General features: G+C 38.6%; 1 protein-coding gene across 9 annotated transcripts in view; it reads left to right on the top strand.

Annotated features, from left to right (window-relative positions):
• ctnnd2b (catenin (cadherin-associated protein), delta 2b) overlaps positions 1-21,170 on the top strand; it is a 153,573-nt gene that overhangs the window by 23,634 nt on the left and 108,769 nt on the right. For all 9 annotated transcript variants that reach the window (XM_077537232.1, XM_077537198.1, XM_077537241.1 and 6 more), the window contains exon 2: positions 11,630-11,766. In XM_077537232.1, coding sequence (XP_077393358.1) covers positions 11,635-11,766 — 132 coding nt within the window. In that variant the 5' untranslated portion in view covers positions 11,630-11,634. The remainder of the gene's footprint in view (positions 1-11,629; positions 11,767-21,170) is intronic.

The following is a 21,170-nucleotide window of genomic DNA, read 5'->3' as shown; positions in this document are numbered from 1 at the left end:
CGTTTGTAAACATGAAACAAAACAGTGGGAAAGCTTTCCCAACGCGACTAGGATGGAGCATGTATTTTTCCACTGCTTTGTTTACACGTCGCTCTTCATTTTTTCTATTTCCACATTTCCAGAGGGCCGTGGTAGTGCATGACCATGGAAGAAACAAGTACATTTTGATCCGGACACCAGTATTGGGAACTACTATTTTTGACATACTATTTAAGACAGATCCATGGAAGACTGCTGACCAGCTGAGAATTCCATCCATCCTTCCACAGTTCCATTTATCCTCACGGGGGTCGCTGGTGTGTTTTCCCTGCTGTTGCGGTATCAGCCCTGGCAGAGATGCACGGTACCCCGCGGCCTGGCCAATGTCAACTGAGACAGGCTCTAGCTTTGTGTGACCCTGCACAGGATATGCTGTATAAATGATAGATACGTGACCAAATACATTTCATTGCTTCAGGGTCTGTCACGTTATTTAACTGAGGTCAGTCAATGTATTTTACAGGTGAACAATGTGATGTTCTTTGTATGACTTTAATTTCTGTAACATTATCTACAATATACTGTACTGAATAATATACGGTAATATAATATATAAAATGGAAGAAATCCATCCGGGCTTCCAATCTTAGTTCAGTACCTCATTTGTGGAGTTTACATGCACTTCCCTTTTTACCCAATTGTCTGTAGATGTTTGGTTGTTTATACGGAGTGTAAAACAAACAGAGACTCAAGCTTCAGTGAGTGGGACATCTATTATACGTTTTAGGAAAATCAAGGTTGAATACATCGGTGAACCCATCCACATGCAAGATGAGTTGTATGTCCTTCCATCCACATTCTCTTGCACTTGCCCTCATTAGCATCGTGGGTGGGCTGCTGTAGGCTGCCTGGTTCACATATAAGGATTTTTCAAATCTTAAAATCTAATCAAAACCGGAAAGGGAGGATTTTTTATTTTTTTTACAAACAAACACGACGAACTGGAAGTAATGATGGTGGTTTGCGGACTACTACTCCGTCGGGCAGGTCCTCCATGGAAGAGTTTTGGAATTAATAAAAGCATTTTTTTAAAAAAAGAAAGAAAAAAAGAAAAACTTTGTGCTTCTGGTCGGTATACATGCACTTCCGTCTTTTTCAGTTAGGGCACCTCTTGATTGGCTACATTCCGTTTGACGTCACAGTTGGTGGAGCAGGCGCACTTCGGCGTCCCCGCCAACGTTAAGATTTTTGTCGTAAATATTGAACATGTTAAGATTGTCGGCCCCGACTGGTTTTGGACCCAATTATCGGGACAAATCCACTCTTAACACATCTCACATATAACTCAACTCAAGTTTATTTATATAGCGCTTTCAAACAGCCTGGACTGTCACAAAACGCTTTACAGAACACACACACACACACACAAAAAAACATAACATAACACATAAAAAAACAAACATAACACAACATAACATAACATAACATATAAAGATAATCTTATAAGATAATCGTATAAGAAAAATGATTGTCGAGCGTTTGACGTCCTTGGTTGGGAAGGGGCAATATAACAAATATATAATAACAATAACAAAAAGAGCCCAACTCTCTTTATGTGTGAACCAGGCTTTAGGCGAAAGGCAGAGTACACCAAGTTCTGGTTGCCAGTCAATCACAGAGCATATATAGACAACCATTCATACTCACAAACACATCAAATGGACATAAGCGTCTTCAATGGACCTAGCATGCATGTATTTTGGAATGTTGGAGGTAGGGCTGGGTACCGATTCTAATTTCTTCAATCGATCCGATTTGGATCCGCAAGAGTTCATTCAGTTAGATTTGATTGTTTACATTGTTTGGAGACTCACATATAACACTAAACAAGGGCTACTTTGTAGTGAAGATGAGGATGTGCTCCTTGCGTTTGTTTTCTTGCTGCTCTCCATTGGGATTTTGCGCTGAAAGTTTTTTTTTCATACTTTCATACTTCTTTTTTGTCCTTCCCTATCTTTAAAAACAAACTCATCAACAATGAGGCAAAAAAATAAATAAATAATAATCCTCATAGAATGAATTTCATTGGGATTAGTAGTACTTCAAATGGGACTAGAACCAATCCAGTGGTTTCGTAGCAGTGTTATTCCAGTGAGTACTATTACACTACATGAAAAATGTAACGTCTCAAGCGCAGTTTCCCTGTTCACTTGAGTGGCATAATTTAAATGGGAAGGCTAGAAGTGTGCACTTTTGCTCGAAATTGGCTGGCTTCATGGTGTCTGAGCCAGGAGAAGTGTATCTGTATGAAAGTGACTCATAAGTCTGGGCTTGCAGTGAACGCGACCTGGCAATGTTTCTCTCTTTTCTCACGCTGTTGAGTTCACTTGCAGTATATTCGGTTAGCAGTGGACTTTCGGGAGGTTAGCAGTGTTGCTACTACTTTCAAGGCCGGAGGTACACCCGAAACGTTTCCCTGTTGTTTTGCCAATCCTTTGCCAGTAGGGGTCTCCCATTCCAACAAAGCATCCGAAGCCAATCACAAAGTCTGCAGTGACTCTGAGGCACTCTAGCGTGCAACGAGAGATCAGCAGAGGTGCTTTGTTCATCTACGTACATATGTCAGTGATGTGTAGAGTCATTGAGTGCTGTTTCACTGGATGGCTGAAGGTACAATAAGCCTGTTGCCATTCATAAAACAAAATACAGTCAGGGTTTCCTGTAAGTAAATCAGTGTTGGATTCACACTAATCATATCCGTGTGAGTAAATTAAGAACCAGATTCATTAGTTCTGGAATGGCCGAACCAAAGCCGAGACCTAATTCAATTAAACCCTGTGGACAGGAATGATGTTCTTTACGGTTTTGGAGCGGTATTGGGAAGTCCAGATGTGTCAAGTACAAAACATTTTTTCATCTATTATACAGAAAATAGAATACCGTAGATTGCATTATTTTATTATTTATTGTGGTCTTTTTTTAATCGTAGAGCAACTTTATAGCTGTGTAAATTTTCTATATCCACCGTAGCTGCTTATATGAGGCAGAGGCTTTTAGTTGTTAGTAACCAAATATTTATAATATCCATCCATCCATTTTCTTGACCGCTTATTCCTCACAAGGGTCGTGGGGGGTGCTGGAGCCTATCTCAGCTGGCTTTGGGCAGTAGGTGGGGTACACTCTGGACTGGTTGCCAGCCAATCGCAGGGCAATTTATAATATTAATAATGTAATATTCCGAATTCAATTCCCCATTTATCCAAATTAACTCTAACTGGCAGATGTGGGTAGTTCAAAATATTGCATCCTTAAGATTTGTCTATAATTATTTTCAGGATGAGGTTGAAGACACTAGAGGGAAAAAAAATCCCACCAGAGTAGGGATGGTGATTTGCATGTAAAGGGGAGAAAAGAATGACCAAACCTGGGTGTAATATCACTAAATATGCAGAGTTCTGAATTCAGTAATGAATCTTAAGCCTGCAGTGGAGAGGCTGCGTGCGCGTGTCTGCGTGTGCGTGTGTGACAAAGACAGAGAGGAAGATTAAGGGAAATGTGGAGGAAGAGCAGGAGCGGAAATTAACTTGAGGATTTATTTCTGGTTTAGTTTCGTGTAGAAGCAAACAATTATTTGTGTGGCTTACAGAAAAATCTTTGTAGCTTACAATAGCATCGCTGTGACAGGGAACAGACTGTAAGAGTATACAAATACTTTGTATACTCTCGGCTATGAATAAACAACTACCAAGAGCTGCAAAAATCATGCTGCAAAACTGAAGGTCAGCATGTTCCAGCATAATTACCACTCACATAAGGATATTCATACAGACGTAGACAAGTTTAACACAAGGGCTCTATTTTTGTATGCATCTTTATTTTCGGGTCGGTGTAAGTTTTAACTTAGCATGTTGGGGAGTTTGGCAGACCACGTTGCGCCAGACTGGGCGTTTCACTGGACCGAGGGTGTATCCTTTTACACGTCCCCAGTGCACCTGACAGTTTGCTGGCTGAAAGTAGACTACATTTTACCAGATCTAAGTTGTGGCTCAGGTGGATTTGATTGAGGTGCATCTGAGCTCCATGCAGATGTGTAATGAATGCACTTATGACCTTGTGGTTTTGGGCTTATGCAAATGGTAATTAGCAGAGGTAACAACAACATGAGCTTGTACATGAGATATCAGATGATGCCTACTTCCCTAAATATGCCAAAATCCTGCATAGAGGTGTACTTTGTATGCATACTAGCTCAACAAACCAGACTGTGTAATTGGTCTAATAAAGTTCATTTAACAATATTTAACGCAGCACGCACCAATGGTGACATTGGAGCTGGAAAGCTTTTAAGAAGTTGTGTAGAAGTTGGGGGACATATTGCTCACATTTCTGTGCTGGGTAGGAATAGATTTAGCAACAGTCAAATTTGCATGGACTGTGTATGTTTTTGCTTCATGGTCAGGCCCATAATCAGGGATTTTACAGATTTGTGGGGCCCACTTTGTCAATTTTAGACCTCTTTTTGAGGGTCAAGACTTGGTTTTAGAGTTTAGGTTTGAATTGGGTTATGGTTGGGGTTAGGGTAAGGGTTGTGGTTAGGCAATCATTTGTGATGGTTGGAGTTACGGTAAGGGGCTATGAAATACATTCTCAATGGGATGGTCCCACAAAGATAGTCCCGGCACAAACGTGTATGTACTGTATGTGCACATTGGTGTTTTTTTCTGGCAACACTAATTAAGACAGCGGATAAGCATCACAAAAGGAACATATTTAATTGAATCACACCGTTAGATGTTTATTTTAGCTTTTGCAACATTTATATTTAGAACAATTAAATTAGAAACTTTCAACTACAGGACCATGAAATGAAATTATTGTTTACCCATGCACAACTCCCTGGCACATTGAGTCAGGCCAAATCATGTGTGGGTGGGTGCACTAATACACAGAGCTTTAATGACTTCAATTCGGGTATGAAGTATTCTGTTGTCATTATGGGTGTTTTTGGTATTGTGGTTAACCATGGTCCACTCAGATTGGCATTAGGATTTAACACAAGTGTATAAGTAGCACTTCAGAAGTCATTAAATTATAAAATAAATACAAAATTATTGGTGAATGAGGCCCATTTTTTGCAATGGCCATTGATTAATTTGACTGTAGATCAAGATTGAAAGACAATAGCTTTATTCTATTGATTCTCATCGCATAAACTAATTACATACAATAAATAAAAACAAAACATATTAGTAATCCAGACTGTCTAAAAAAAATGGGTGCATGCTCATTAGTTTTCACAACACAATTCGATTCAATTGACATAAATTCCAGTCAGAAGACATGTAATGCCATATTTAATAGGTTTGGGATTTCAATTAACGGTTTGCAATGTTTGATCATTTTAAGTTTTTTTTTATTTTAAATTATTGAATGGATAGATACGTATTGAAACCAGTCAACTCTTAATGGTTTGTCATCTTCTCAAATGTCTTTCATATGAATGGATTATGAGCTTTATGGGTGTATTAAAAGGCAGAGGGTATCTCAGCGTCCATTAGCATCTGGAGCTGACCAGGCATAGATTTGGTTAATGGAGGACCAACATTTCGAGGCCATCTGCCATTGTTTGCTTTTCATAGTAAGAAGAAGTCTATTTGCATATCACTGTTTGAAAGTACACCCACACAGATGAATTTTCATATTTGCAATGAGTATCATATCCACTTAATTTACATCTTCCCTTGCCTGGGATCATGTCTCTTATTTTTACGTACAGTCAGTTAATGTCATAAAATCACACTGCTCCTCAGTAAACTATGACAGCTTGTCAATGTTGTTGGAAAAGTAAATGATCGTGGTATTGATAATGTAACTACGGTTCTGGATTTCAAGTTGTATTCAGCTAGCATTTATTGGATGGTTGCAAGAATAGACAATATATATTGCAACACTGCAGTATCTCAGTGACTCTTGTTAGTCGTAAATAAATACTGAGCTACAGACAGCGTTAATTACCTTATAAATATAAATGTTAAGTTCTGTTAATTTGAAAGGCAAGTCTTGGGTACAGGCAGTCGGCAAAGGGACAGATGACTGGTGAAGCCAAAACACTGCAGCAAGTTTTAATGAGGTGACAGGGGACTCCGAGAGAAACACAAAAGAAAGCCATCGCAGAAGGAATGCACACATTCACACACAGAAATGTGCTGTTTTATAGAAACGTAGTCGTGCATAGAAAGAACACGCACTGCAGCAAGATAACAGGCCCACTTGGATTTTTGTCTGATTTGCTGCTGGTCTGTGATGAATTCTGTCGTCGCCAAAACAGCCCAGTCTCACGCCGCGCTGATGAGCTTAAACGGTCAAAAGATTAAGCTCGGAATTCCTCATGTCAGTCATGTCAATCATAGCATGGTGTGATGCTTTAACAATGTTGTGACAGTATGGGGGATTACCCCTTTGAAATGCAGTTCTAAATACCACTACATTACGTTGCTGAAATATAGACAAAATATATATATATAAATATACAAGCTTACACTAGAGTAAGATAAAGCCGCTAGGCATAATCCATATTCAAAGTCTTGTCTCTATCTGCCCTGCTGGCCTGCATAACCCAGTTGTAATGGCTGTTATTGGGGAAAGCTGCTTTGTACTGGTCAGTTGTAGGAAGGGTTTGGATATGGTTGGCTGAGTTGACCTATATTTGGCTGCCTTCCCTGTCTGGGTGGGTGGGTGGTTAATATCCGCTCTTGTGTGAGTGCGGGTGTGCGTGTGTGTTTGTTTTAAAATGAAAACCCAACGGAACATTCAAAGTCAAGCTTGATTTCCTCCTTGATTTCTGACATTATTTATTCATTAATTTATATATATATATATTTATTTATTTATTTTAAATAAAACAACAAAAACTGGTTTGTGATATGAACACTTTAGTGAGAAGCATACTCGTCAATGTGCATGTGTATACAAATGAAATCCACCCACAAGATATGGCGAAATTAGGCTCTTTATCAAGACAAACATTGTAGAAAGGATCAACAAGAGTAATACACTGAAAGAAGACATAATGATGTCCAATCAAGGATGACTAAAGAATACACTGGAGGGAAAAAAATAGCAATTTTAATATGAATAAAGAGAGACTAACACTGAGTAAAAACTCAGGAGGTGGATGGATGTTATATAGAATACTATAGCAAGCAAGCGCATAGATGGATAGATAGATAGAAAATCCTTTATTTATAGAGTTGACTCAGATTTGCTTTAATGAAGATGTTCTTGATTTGACATTTACAAAATGATTAGATATTTTGCAGATGAGTGATTAAAATGAGTCGTTGGTCGAGCAGCAAAAGGTTATATATCATAAAGTTCGGACTATAAACAGTAAGTTTTTCCCCAGCTCATTAAACTTTTTTTAAATTTTTTTTTTTTAGCTTTTTAAATGAAATCCGCACACTTTGAAGCATTCAGATGAGTAGTCAGATCAGGTCTGCACAAGCGCCTCATCATGCCAAAAACATGACATAATGCCTGAAGACAATGTAGCTAACTTTCCAATCCTTATTGTTGTTTTGCACATTTTCTTTAGCACTATTTATGTTTCTGCGCTAATTTGAGCTGTTTCCACTTTGTTTTATTTTCTATGGCACAGGTTTTATTTTCTGTATTGTGTAATTTGGTAGACAGTTAACATCCTTTCCAAATGAGAGGGAAAATGGTCTTGCTTCAAGTTGTTTATTTGTCACCATAAATGTTAATTCAAATTACTTTCAACACTTCCATTATCATTAGCATAAGACGAGTCTGCTAACTTAATGCAAACATACAAATATCAGTCCCCTGGAGGAAAATTTCTCCACCTCCATAGGGCCTTTCAGATCACAGGAACCAATTATGGAACTTCCGTATGTACCCTGGGAGTTTGTCTGAAGTTTGGATTCACACACAAAACTGGTTCTTAGTCCGGACCAGAACTACCTATAGCTCCTAAGGTGGAGGTGGTGACGCCGTGCGACCTCACATCCACACGAGCACTCTCGGTGGACTGACCAGCAGCCATTCCCCAGCTGCCACTCAATGTGCTCTATTGACAATTCCGAGCTTACATCACAAGTCAATGGCGGTCTTACTTGGTCAAATGACGCTCTTCATTCATTGAAAAGCCAGAATAGCCAAAACTGACACTTTTTCCATTGCACTTGACAATTTCTCTGTTTCCCCCTCCCTTCAGGTTAAAAGTCTGGGCGTCACCCTCGACAGCACACTTTCTTTTCAGTCACACAGAAACAACATCACTCGATCAGCATATTTTCATTTACGTAACATAAATCGTCTCCGCCCATCTCTCACTCTCCACACTGCTGCTGTCCTTATTTATCGCCTCGTCACTTCTCGCCTGGATTACTTTAACTCTCTTCTGTTTGGTCTCCCCATCAATTCACTTCAAAAATTACAACTTCTCCAGAACTTTGCTGCCTGCGCTATTACAAGGACCCCTTCCGTGCACGACATTATTCCAGTCCGGCAAAAACGTCATTGGCTCCCTGTCCGTTACCGCATTCAATACAAATACTGATTTGCACTTTTAAGGCCATAAATAACCTTGCTCCTCCATATCTCACGGACTTTCTCCACATTGCCACATCTTCTCGCGCTCTCAGATCTTCATCTGACCTCCACCTTTCCATCCCTTTTGCCCACCTGGTCTGATTCACTAACACTCTTTAAAACCAGACTTAAAACTGACCTTCTTCGGTCTGCTTATTCACTTTAAAATTGTCACAGTACTCACTAATTTTAATGATGTATTGTGTTTTGTTAACATATAGTAGTTTTTATTTTTTTTATTTTTTATGTTGTACGGTGACCTTAAGTGCCTTGAAAGGCGGCTATAAATTATATGAATTATTATTATTATTACTAACCAATCAGAACAAATCTGTTAAAGCTTACATACATTTTAAAGATGTATTATTATTTATGAGAAAAAAGGTCACTTGAATTCTTTTTTGTTTTTCGTTCAATGGAAATAGATTGAGAAAGGATATCCTGCTCATTTCCAACCCAAACTGTCTTGGACACCCGGTAAAAGGATATCAAAGATTATAGAATTATTTAATATTTTATGGCATGGCACCAAACGGTCAAGCATTGCTAAAGTTTTACTTAATTTGCAGTACAGTCAATAAAAGCTATTTGATGGTGACCATCATTTTCTACAGCACTTATCCTCTCTCGGTAAGTTGGAGCCTGTCTCTTCTGAATTTGGTCAAACCTTAGCCTAGTGGTGACAAGTCATTCCCGGGCCACATATAGACAAACAACCATTCACAATTGCATTCACACTTATGGACAATTTAATCTAATCGTTTGTTTTCGGAATGTGTAAGGAAGCAATAGAACACACACACAGGAGGACCTGAGATGAGATTCGAATCAAGGGGCTCTCAACTCTGAGGCAGATGTGCTAAAAACAAGTAGCAATTTATTATTTCACTAGCATTACTTCTGGGAGAATTAGTTGTGCAATCTGCTCATCGGTTGCCGTGCAGAATTTTCCTCTGCTACGGTGACTTTCTAGCAACAACATATAGAGAAAAAACTTGAATAATCCAGCAACTACACGGGGGCAAAGAATACAAAATATGAAGTCATCATGTCCCGAAGTGCGCAGCCAAGCATTTGTGAGGAACAGGAGAAGGTTCTGGAAGGGCTCAGGTGCACTGTAGCGTTGCAGATTCAAATGTAAGCGGCAACCTTTGAGGCCGTCCTCTTTCTGTCACCCTCCACTGGACGCTATTAAATAAAGCAGAAATGCACTGAAAAGGCGAGGAGACGGTGAAAATAGGTCAAGTGTGGAGAAGAAGGGAAAGGAGATAAATAGCAAGAGAAACAAGAGAATGCACAGCGTTAGAAAGGCAGCATGGCGGAGGAAGGGAGACTACAGAGACGCAACATGTGAGGTGGAAAAGGAGGTGCATGGTAATGAAATATGCAAATGTGTGGATAATAGATTGAAGACATGATTATCAGCCATATAAAACATTCAGTGACAAGCGATGGTTGCTTGGCAGCATGCATGATGACTTTTGCCCTCTTCTTGTTTGCTTCCAATCTTCACCTTTCTGCTCCCGTCCCTTTTTACTGCTTTTCTTTCTTATTTGGTAATGCGGCCCCAGGCTGTTGCTGTCTCATGCCGACAGCCAGCAATATGTGTGTGTGTATGTGCATGCGTCAAGTCCTCATGACAAGTCTTTCATCAGCGTGTAAAGCTGGCTGATGCAGCCGTTACGCCAGCTCCGTGATGCATCAGGATTGCAAGGTGCATATGATGCCTGTGTCCTCCCACTCGTGCTCTAATACAGGATGGCACATGGCGGCCTTGTCTCCGTGTGTGTATTGTCCCAAGACTCTCTGACTGAGGCAAAACATGTACTTTCTTAGACTTTGTTAATAGATCAGGATTATCTCATGCCGGAGAGTGTATTGCTAATCATGTTTATTCCACTCAAAGCATTCCAGCTAAATAGCTTGTCACGTTACGTTCATGTGTCCATGCATGGCTAATTTGAAAAGCTTTTTCTCCCCACGATGCTCAAAGTAATCTCCGCTTTACACACACACAAAAATTGAGCAGCTATGTGCATCAATGTGACAGTAAAGTCAGCTTTTCACATGACAGATGCATACTGGATGTCCATGTCAACCTTTTGGAAATATAAAAATCATCGCACCAGTAATTTGTATTTTATGGACATTAATTGAATGAACAAATTATGTCGTCGTCGTCCTCTCCACTCACTCACTACAGCTTAATGGCGTTAAATGAGGAAAACACTTTTGCACCTCCTTGGTCCAAGCTCGCTTTGAGATAAAGTCATATACTCCTAACTGATACTAAACTGCTGTGTTCTTGGTGCAAATCCATGCAGGCCCATTTTTTATACTCGTGTATGGTGACTTTAAAATACACAAATTTTTTGCCACGCATGATGTGTGTGTAAAATTTGGTGAGTTTTCATTCCCGTTTAGTGTCTCAAAAATGCAATTGTTTGCAGATAATAATAATAATAATAATAATAATAATAATAATAATAATAATAATAATAATAATAATAATAATAATAATAATAATTCATACAAAAACAATAGTGTCTCAGCACCGGCTCGGCTAAAAAACAACAACAAAAAGAAAAACGCACAAATGGACCAGTAGCGCTGTACCACTGAAGGAAACTCTCAAGCAGGCAACTGACACAAGAGACATACATTATATGAATAACTTTGTCCCCCAAAAAGTGGAGCGCAATAGCAGCACAATGAGACATTCACAGACACCGCAATGATACAGTATACGTGGCCAATATACTGACATGCTGTATTACATTTGCACCAGAAGAGCTACTAGTTCAGTAAAAGTTTTTTTTTTTTTGCGTATTTGCAAGCAACTTTTCAAATTAAATGAAACGGATTTCCAAACACATCAATCATGTGTACCTTAATCATCAGTTTTCCTCACTCTCATGTTGACGTCAGTGTCTTGACGTCCAGGAATATCAGATCGCGTGACCATCCTTCAGTCCAAACCACGGCATGTTAGCTAAGAACTAATAATAAAAGGCTTGCATGTTTCCTTGTTTTCTAGGAGTGATGCCAGTGCCTGAAGTGTTGTCTGACACTGCCTGTGCTGCCAGCATGTTGAGCCCCGTTCTCAATACCTCCAATGGCGATGGATCAGAGTCGGAAACCACCTCCGCCATCCTGGCCTCTGTCAAGGAACAGGTATGAACTGTGTGACATTGCAACATAAAAAGAAATTCAAAAACAAAAGACTTATTTATATATATATATATATATATATATATATATATATATATATATATATATATATATTTATATATATATATATATATATGGAGAGAGAGAGAGAAAATTTACTTTTTAATTTTTCTACAACAGTGGACTCTCACTACCTGAACTATGGGTTCAAATACAATTTGGTTTCCAAAAAATATGAAGAAATATTGCCTCGGTTTACGTACTGTACTTTGTTTCACAGCATGGAGGTGGAATATTCGTTTGTGCTAGTGTGAAACATTCATCCATGTTTATTTTTTCCTTTGCTGCAATTTATTGCTACGTATTCCTTCTGTTACGAAACAGTGAATCTAATTCAAACAACCACCACCCCACCACAACTTGCTGGTCGAGGTTCCACAGCGAACGAACCACGTGTTGGGAGAAGAATTCCAAAGAAGTGTTTGCATCCAATATACATTGAACCATCCTCTTTCAAGTATCACTTTACATAGCCATGAAAAAAAGTGACACTAATAACTAGATCAAAGTGTATACTTGCCTGAAAGTGAAAAGCTTCCCCCTTCAAGTGTCGTGAATGAAGTTGCTTCACCTTTACTCCATTAACAACCTGGCAATAGCCATCACTCTTCCAGTAGACAGCCTTTTACACTCACTTCGTTTCGCTGCACAGGCTGCTGAGCACGTACATTAGTTACAGCTTGTTTTTTTTGTTTTTTTCCAAGGGAATTTACTGGAGTGCCCTGTATTCGGAACTTTCATGCCACCTTTTTGGCAGCTTGTACATCCCTCCTCTGTAAGCCCCGCAACTCTTAACAGCTTGTCTTTCACGCTCGAGCAGCCGATCTCAACTGCTGAAATCATTTCAAGGCACATAGGCGCAAACTATTTTAAAAGCGTATCTGTTCTGCAATCTCATGCTTTCATACAAACAGCCAGTTACTGTACATTGAAATACTTGACGCTATTTTCCTACCGTTTCATTGCACATGCAAGATTGATTAGCAATTCAAAACAATATTTCTTACTTTTGTCAGTTTCCGTCATGTTATCATTTGTCATTTTTACTACAAACCTACCTGTTATGAAGGCAGCGCTGTTTATAGTGTGCCAGCCTTGAAAGAGTTGCTTTACAAAAGGGAGATGTGCAATTTTGATCAACGGTCTCCTTGATCGCAGATTAAATAAAAACTCCACTGGGTATTGACAGACTATTGTTTGGCTGCTATTAGGAAACCTTTTTTTAATCTTTAAATATATGTTGATATTGTATAAAATCTCCAACATGGTTTCAAATACTTCAACAATATCAAACATGAAGTGCACAAGGCCATATGCAACATCCATCCATCCATCCATCCATCCATCCATCCATCCATCCATCCATCCATCCATCCATTTTCTGATCCTGACGAGCCAAATGCACTGTCAAGCCGGGTGCCATATTTAATTATTATTTTTGCAGGCATGCTTTACTATTTTTTTTTATTATATATTATTCTTTTGAGACATGCAATAATTTTCAATTATTATAGAATTTTTTGCTTTTAACTGACCAATCAGAAACAAACTTAAACGTGCATCGCCATCCAATACATGAACATCATCGAGGGGAATTAATACAATTAATTAACTAAGAACACATTGAACTTGCTTATTTTACCACACAAAAAATAAAAATGCTATGCTTTCATTTGATAATAAAATTATTATTTCTTTAGGTACATGTTGAATATCGCAATAATATCAATATTGTGATATTCAACAACTATATTGCATATCACGTTTTTCCAATATCGTAACCCTTATAGTTTTTAATTATTCTTATTTTTTGTCAAATAAACCAAACCAGCTCAGTGGACTAGTGGTAGAGTGTCCACCCTGTGACTGGGAGATTGTGGGTTCAATCCCTGCCTAGGTCATACCAAAATACTTTAAAAATGGAACCCATTTGCCTTCCTGCTTGACACTCAGCATTGCAGGTTGGAATTGGAGGGTTAGATCACCAAATGGCCCCTGAGTACCTGCTGCTGCTCACTGACAATCAGTGGCTCTTTATAAAATATGGGATGTCAAATTGAATATGTTAATTCAGTTCAAACTAAATGAATTAATTTGGTTCAGTACCAACAATGATAAGAAAATATTTTATATCAAGGCAAAAAATTAAGGCTGGTTCAAGTGAAGAATGATTGTTTACATCAACATGAAATAATCAGGTCATACGAAGTAACTCGATGTAGTTTCTGTGAAGTCAAATATTTTAATGTGATATCTGGACATCATTCTTTTTAGTTTAAGCGGGGTAAAACTTGTTACAGTACATTGCTGCTAGTGCCGCTTATACTGTTATATGGCAGATGTGAATGTTTGATGGTGGTCGGAGGGGGTCATAGGTGCGCGTTGGCAGCCACCCCTCTGTCAGCCTGCCCCAGGGCAGTTGTGGCTACCTATTTAGTTTACAACCACCAGAGTGTGAATGTACGAGTATGAGAATAATGTATCCATTGTAAGCGTGTTGCGTGTGCAAAAGAGAAAGCGACATATAAATCTGATGCATTATTATTATCAATTGCAGTAAAATGCAGTAAATATTTAGTGCACTTTAAAATGAAACCAAAGTCTCGCAAAGGACTTCACACATTGATTGCTCCTTGTCATAGCACATTCTTCATGTGTTTGTTATGACTAATTAAAATTTGTTTAGCAGGACGTCTAACTCATTAAATTTCCAAGTATAGTGCTCTTCAAAGTTCATCCCATAATTAAATTTTCATAAGAAAATGGTTTGAACATATGGGGGAGTGAAGTGAAGGATGTGAGGGCGGAATTGTCATGTCATGAGTGTCTACTCTAGTAGCCACTCTTCCTCTTTCTTTTTGGTTGTTTAGAAACTCCATTAGTAATTGAACTGAATAGTGAATAGTTGTCTGCTGGTGGTTTTTCAGATCAACAAAAACGAAGACTTAAATTTGTAGATGTAATTCATTGTGTAGCAGTAATGCAGATTTATTACAATAGAGTGATGATCTCAATAATTTTCTAACTCGTGGTCTTTTGTTTCTGTTCTGAGGAATTAGGTACATGGAATAATCATTGCATTATCCTCATGTTCAAATGCGAATCTAGCTCTCCAAGCTTGACTTAAACAGTCAAGTGAGTTGCAGTATGCTGAGCAGACGGTTGACACTGCAAAGGAAAAGATATCTTCGTTTATATTTGATGAGTCTTCGTCTAATGGAAGATGATGATTATTTCATTTCTGGCAATGAAGAAAGAGAATCAGTCAGTACTATAGCCCTGAACCAGGATTCCAATATTATCACGTTGCTTCCTCGGAATCATAACTATTTTATGAACCGATGTCTCAAGATGACTGAAGTTTTAAAGATGGATGACTTTGGATTTTTTAACTTTGTAATCAAACACGTCACACTTTGTTGCACTCATTGTCTCACGACATGTGATAGAAAATGAACGATGAGAGAACCCTTTACTGTAAGCTTTTGGGGGATTTGCAAATTCCAGGATCAAAAAGCATATATATATATACTATAAATATGATATCTCAGCCTCGTCTACATTTTATATTTCCAAAATTTCTAGATGACTGTTGAGGTTGAATATTTGCCCTCACTGCATAATGTCTTTACATCATGCACAGTAAATTCTGTAGTCAATTTGACTCTATTTAGATATGGACCAAATAGACTAAATTTTAGAGTAATATTTACACTTGGAAGATAGTAAAATAAAGAATTGGAAAAAATAAAAAATAGAAGTGACTCAAGGTTGGAACAAACTCACAACCTTCAGCCTGGGAGAGAGCCGAGTTGGGGAAGGAAAGAAAAGGGGAGGAAAGTAACAACAACAACTCTCCAACGTCATTTGAGAGCTGAGAGATGCAATTATAATAAGCTATATTGTATTTAAAATACGCAACTTTTAAAATTGACTCCTAACAATGCGTACCTTTCAAAACGTGTAGACAACGCCACCATGTGGTGTAACCTGTTTGTATTCCCTTATTCTTACATGTACCAGATTTGTACAATAACAATTACATTTGTGAACCTCTTTTACAGATGCAGATAAAACTATAATTCTGATTTTGAGGAAACTTTGATGTAAGAAGACCAATATTTTCTTTAGGTTTGAATTGAAATTTTGTCCACAAATAACAAAAACGTACTGTCGTACATCTATTAACACAGTATCAAACCACAACTTATACTTTCAAATCTTTAATGGTTTGATACATGATTTTTTTTAAAAATTAAAATAAAATGCATTAAAAAACTCTTTCATTGAAAATTAATTCAAAAAAAATATGTGCAATGCAATGGACATTTGGTCATGCAAAACTTGCTAAAAGTAAAACATTTGAAATATACTGTATTTACCTTAGTTTTACGTTCACGTTTGCACATGGAGTCGCTTCGCTTATATGCTGTGAGGCCACCGTATTACCACTCCTAAGAAACGTTTCTCGGCATACCATCTTATACATTTACAGAATTGAAATTGCAGAACATTTGAGATGGTACTTAGGAGCAACAGCATGATTTATATACCTGAGTATACCTTAGTAGATTATGAGCTGTATATGTCTAATCCGTATATATACGGATAGTAACTTTATACAGTAGTCTGCTCGCGTGATGGGAGTAGTAAGATGGCCGCCGTCCAGCTTACGTCTTTGATTGGCGAACGACAATGGAAAGAAATGGAGCGAAATGGATCTAACTGGCTGACCGTAGACAGTCTTGTGGCAGCCAGTTGCTGCTGCACAGATCCTGCTCTCTGCTCGTATATCGCTCATGTCAGCTGCAGCTGATTCCATGAGTGTATGGAGTCTTCCTAACTCCAACAGACCAAAAACGATCTTTGGTCTCTTGGAGAAAAGCAAACTGTAGGAGGGGCATAACTCAGGTGGTAGTGTGGGAGTCTCCCAAGTTGAAGGTCATGAGTTTGAACCTTAACCCTTGAGTGAGTTTTATTTATTTATTTATTTCAATTTTTGTATTTGACTATTTTCCTAGTATAAATCTTAGTTTACTTTAAAATTGAGTGTATTTGTTTCCTATCTAAATAGAGTCAAATTTACACGACAGAATTTACTGTGTGCTTAAATCCTGTTTGAGCATTGTTACACATGGAGGGGAGGGCATGATAAAGGGAAGGAATTAAAACATTGCTCTACAAGCACAGTCCTCTGAAAACAAGACAAATCTGTCTGGTTGGGATGAACATTTAAGTAGCTCTGGGATCAACAGAACACTAAATCTCCCAGAATCTGTCCTCCCCCTTGCTGCTCTGAAGTTTTCTCGCCTTTATTCAATGTCGCTCCAATATCACTCCCTGTGCACTATCACGGTCCACCTTCTTCTGTTGGCTCGGTTCCCTTCGCCTCAGGGACAACTTTGTCATTGACTCAGTGTACCAAATATTTTGGAGCTCAAAACTTAGATACAAGCTAAGTGTGACATGTTTTCATCAAACTGGGACGCCCTCGCTCCTAAAAAACTAAACGTCAGGCAGGCACAACAATTAGACATCTTTATGCAAGGAAAAGAGAGGGAGCGGCACTGACATCTTTTAGACGCACATAATCTTTCCTCACAATGCAGCCTACTCTTGTCAAAACACCCATTTCTTTTATTTTACTAATTGCTTTCATGGCAGCTGGGCTTTCCCTGGAAGCTAGTGGCTGTAACTCTCGATCTGTCGTCCTTCAATAATGAGATCAGTCTGCAGCACCATATTAAGTAATACAGTCAGTTGTCAGGCTCTTGATTGTAGAACCTGATCATTACACATCCTAATTGTGCCCCCACTTTACTTACTTGCTGCTCAATTGCTTACCAAGCTGTGATCACTATCACATATGCACACCAAAGCACTGAACATCTTTATGTTAAGTGGCACCGAGAGCATACAGTCAAACCTCTGGAATGGCTAAAAACAATGGACATTATAACAATGCGGTCAATAAAAATAAGTAATTTTTTAGTAATTAATAAATAATAATAATAATAATAATAATAATAGTAATAATAATAATAATAATAATGCAGTAGGTTGAATAAAGAAGCTCAACTGATACAGTGCAATCATAACAGTCAGTGTTAAAACCTGTGAGGATGTCCCAAAAGCAGGGGCAGGCTGGTCATCGGGAATTTGGTGAGTTGTACAGTGTTTTTGAAAAACTATTACCTGAACAGCATTCCATAATGCAAATAGTTTAGGATTTTACAAGATTTTGGGGTGGCTACCGGCCATGGTATCCCACTAGACGAGACCCACCCCTGCACTGAGCAGCAGAAGAATCTCATCTCTACATTCAGAACCAAAACAGGAACAATTTGTAGTAGGATGACCCTTTTTAAAGAAAAAAAAAAAGAAAAACCACGTGATATTTTCACATTTTGGACCTTGAAAGTGGAAGAAACCATGTTTACTTGTTTAAATCAATTATTTTTATTCACCACAGTGTTGTGAAGAGAAATATTATATGTTCAATTGTATTTGCATATTTAGAAAAGCTCAAAAGTATATGAAATACAATTTTGTAACAGATGTCAGTTTTAGTATATGGCACGGGCCGCCTAAAAGTGGATTATGGTCCACAAATTGCCCATGAACCCATAGTTTGGAGGCCACTGCTTAAAGTGTTTGCAAGCTCATTATTCTTGCTGGTCTCGTCAATTTACATTGGAGCAGTGTTGCAAAATAGCTGTGTGGCAACAATTTTTTTTTTTTTTTACTGCAGTTCAATGCCAATTTATGGCCTTCACACATACACACACGTAGTGCAATTTGTGCAGGTTTCTGGAAACAGGATTCTTTCTTGACAAACCACACCACGGAAGGCCTGCTACTATCGCCACTAATGAGAACACGGAACTCCCAGAGCAGTTGTTTACACAAAGACAGGGAACGTCTATTGAAAGGACTCACCTGCTCAGCATCATCAAAAGTTCAATTTAGATTCTTAGGATACTTAAAAGAGTGATAAAGCTTTACCTGTAGCTACTTGTACAAAGGCTTCAAGCAGAAAATTATGATGCTCAATGACCTGAAGTTGGTACGGATAGAATTTAAAACTTCGTCCGGCCGAGAAACTGGGGCGAAGAACGACTTTGACAGATTCTTAGGGGGGAAAAAATGACTAGACTAAATATTAAGATTTACTTGGTTTTCTAATTTCATGCTTGAATGAATGAGGCACAAGTATTTGTATAGAAATTGTTATATGACTCACCAATATTACCATAATCATCACCAGATTTAATGGACATTTTCAGCAATATCCCTTATGTTATTACATAAACAGCATGTTTGTAAATAGATAATATTAGACACATTGCAGGACAGTTTACCTAAGCAGGTGGCAATTATTTTAATAAACCTGAAGCACTTAGCTTATTGGGCAATAGCCATATACAACACGTGCTTTGTTCAGCCATTAGGTGGGCGGATCCCAATTTGAATAAACATGTGACTACAGCCTGACCAGCGCTTTGCATGTGCATGTGTATTTGCTGGCCAGTCATGATGATTTTATTTGGTGTGGGTGAAGGGATGAGCAGTACGCGTCACATAAACAAATACAAAAAGAAGCCAGCATTTTAGTCTGACTCAGTAGGAGGTGCGACAATCGTCTCAGGAGGAACTAACCCCCGTTGGGAAGGCAATGGGTTCTAATTACCAGGCTTACTGCATCATGGTAGGGATATTTTTGCATGGTTGAATTTGATTTGAATCTCACTTGTCTTATGATTCACATTCCTCTTTACTATTTTTGGCACACACCAAAGTGCCTTCTTGTACTTCCTTTCTGGGCAAAGTAAACATTTTGAACTTGCTGGTTGCATTGTAGAAATTTAGAATGATTCAGACATTCTAGCAGAACACCCACAGCACGCTAAGAAAGAGTTAATAATCTAGCTGGACTGTGATACAATTTGGTAGCAAATTCCACATCTTTACATGATGTGTCAATTTGAGCTTAAAGGAACACAAGACTTAGGAAAAACTTACCAGCTATTCTGTGAAATGTTTCATTTCAACTCTTCCCTGAAAAAATTGGCAATTTATGTCGAGCAATTATGATTTTAGAGTAGTTTTTATGAATATTTTTGCGTTAAGTACTGTATCGGGGATTTTGGTCAGTCACGTGATCATCGTGATGTATCACGTGCGTAAAATACACATTGAATTACATGGAATGAATGACAGCAAAGACACTCACGAGGAATTATCGCGTCCCACGGCGGACATCAGAGATGGAATTACGCCTTACAACAAAGAAGCACTTCTTCAAAAGCAGTGCAGCCACGGAGGACACCCTAAAGATTTGTTTCCAACCGAAAGCCTGATAAAACTGGCAGATCCAGCCGCCGGCGAGTAGAAGTGGACGGTAAACATCCAGGTGGCTTGTACTCTGCTAGGCAAAGCTACATGTCGTGTGCTAAGCACGCTTTAGCCCATATTAGGGGCAGCCACCTCCACACCGCCCCACCCCCACACAGAACGACATGAAACCGGACGTGTTGAGGACTTTACTCTGAGCAGAATTGGAGCAGTATTTGGGATCAAAGACGTCTTTTTCTTGCACATTATGTCAGCAAATTCCCATTGAAATGAACGAAGACGGCTTCCGGTTACGCACGGGATATGTCATCATGATCACGTGACCAGGATGATGGCGTTCCCCACGGTACGTTCGAATTCGGATACTTAATCGGTTTAAAATAAAATTCAAGGAATAAGATGCCAGAGATAGTTGTACTTTTATTCTTTGTACACAATGCTTAATCCAATACTGGAAAATTATTAATAAGTGTTGTATCGCTTTAAGGGGTGATGGCTTAGTGTTGGAAAATATGGTGTGATTGAGAAACAAGTGAATTTGCAGTGATTTAAAAAAAAAGTATCTGGATGTAAACGACATAGTTTTCACTTTGAAATAGTTGTTATGTTAGATTATTTTTTTGAAACACTTGCAATGTATGTCAAGAGACTATAATAGAAAAACTACTCATATCTCTATACTTTCCACCTAAACGCTGGAACTGGTCTGTAAAAATGAAGTACGTGCATTTGAACTGAAACTCTTGGGCCCTATTTTTATACACAGGCACCTGCATGCTCAACATCAAAACAGGCACATCCTTTTCATGCCAAGGCAAGTCTAGTAAACCGTGTTTGGGAGCGCATTCTGCCTCCCTGGATGTTCGGGCAGACGTGGCTGTCACACCCGTGGTGCAGCTCGCAATTTGGTGACAAGATTTTAGACTCGCAAAAAGCACGTGAAATTGGTGGCTCAGGGCCACAGGGTGGCTAAGGCCTAGATACACCAATCT

The sequence above is a fragment of the Festucalex cinctus genome, chromosome 1 (genome assembly GCF_051991245.1).
Source record: "Festucalex cinctus isolate MCC-2025b chromosome 1, RoL_Fcin_1.0, whole genome shotgun sequence".
Taxonomy (NCBI): Eukaryota; Metazoa; Chordata; class Actinopteri; order Syngnathiformes; family Syngnathidae; genus Festucalex; species Festucalex cinctus.
Note: the sequence above shows the minus strand (reverse complement) of the source record. Positions and strands in the feature narration are given on the sequence as shown.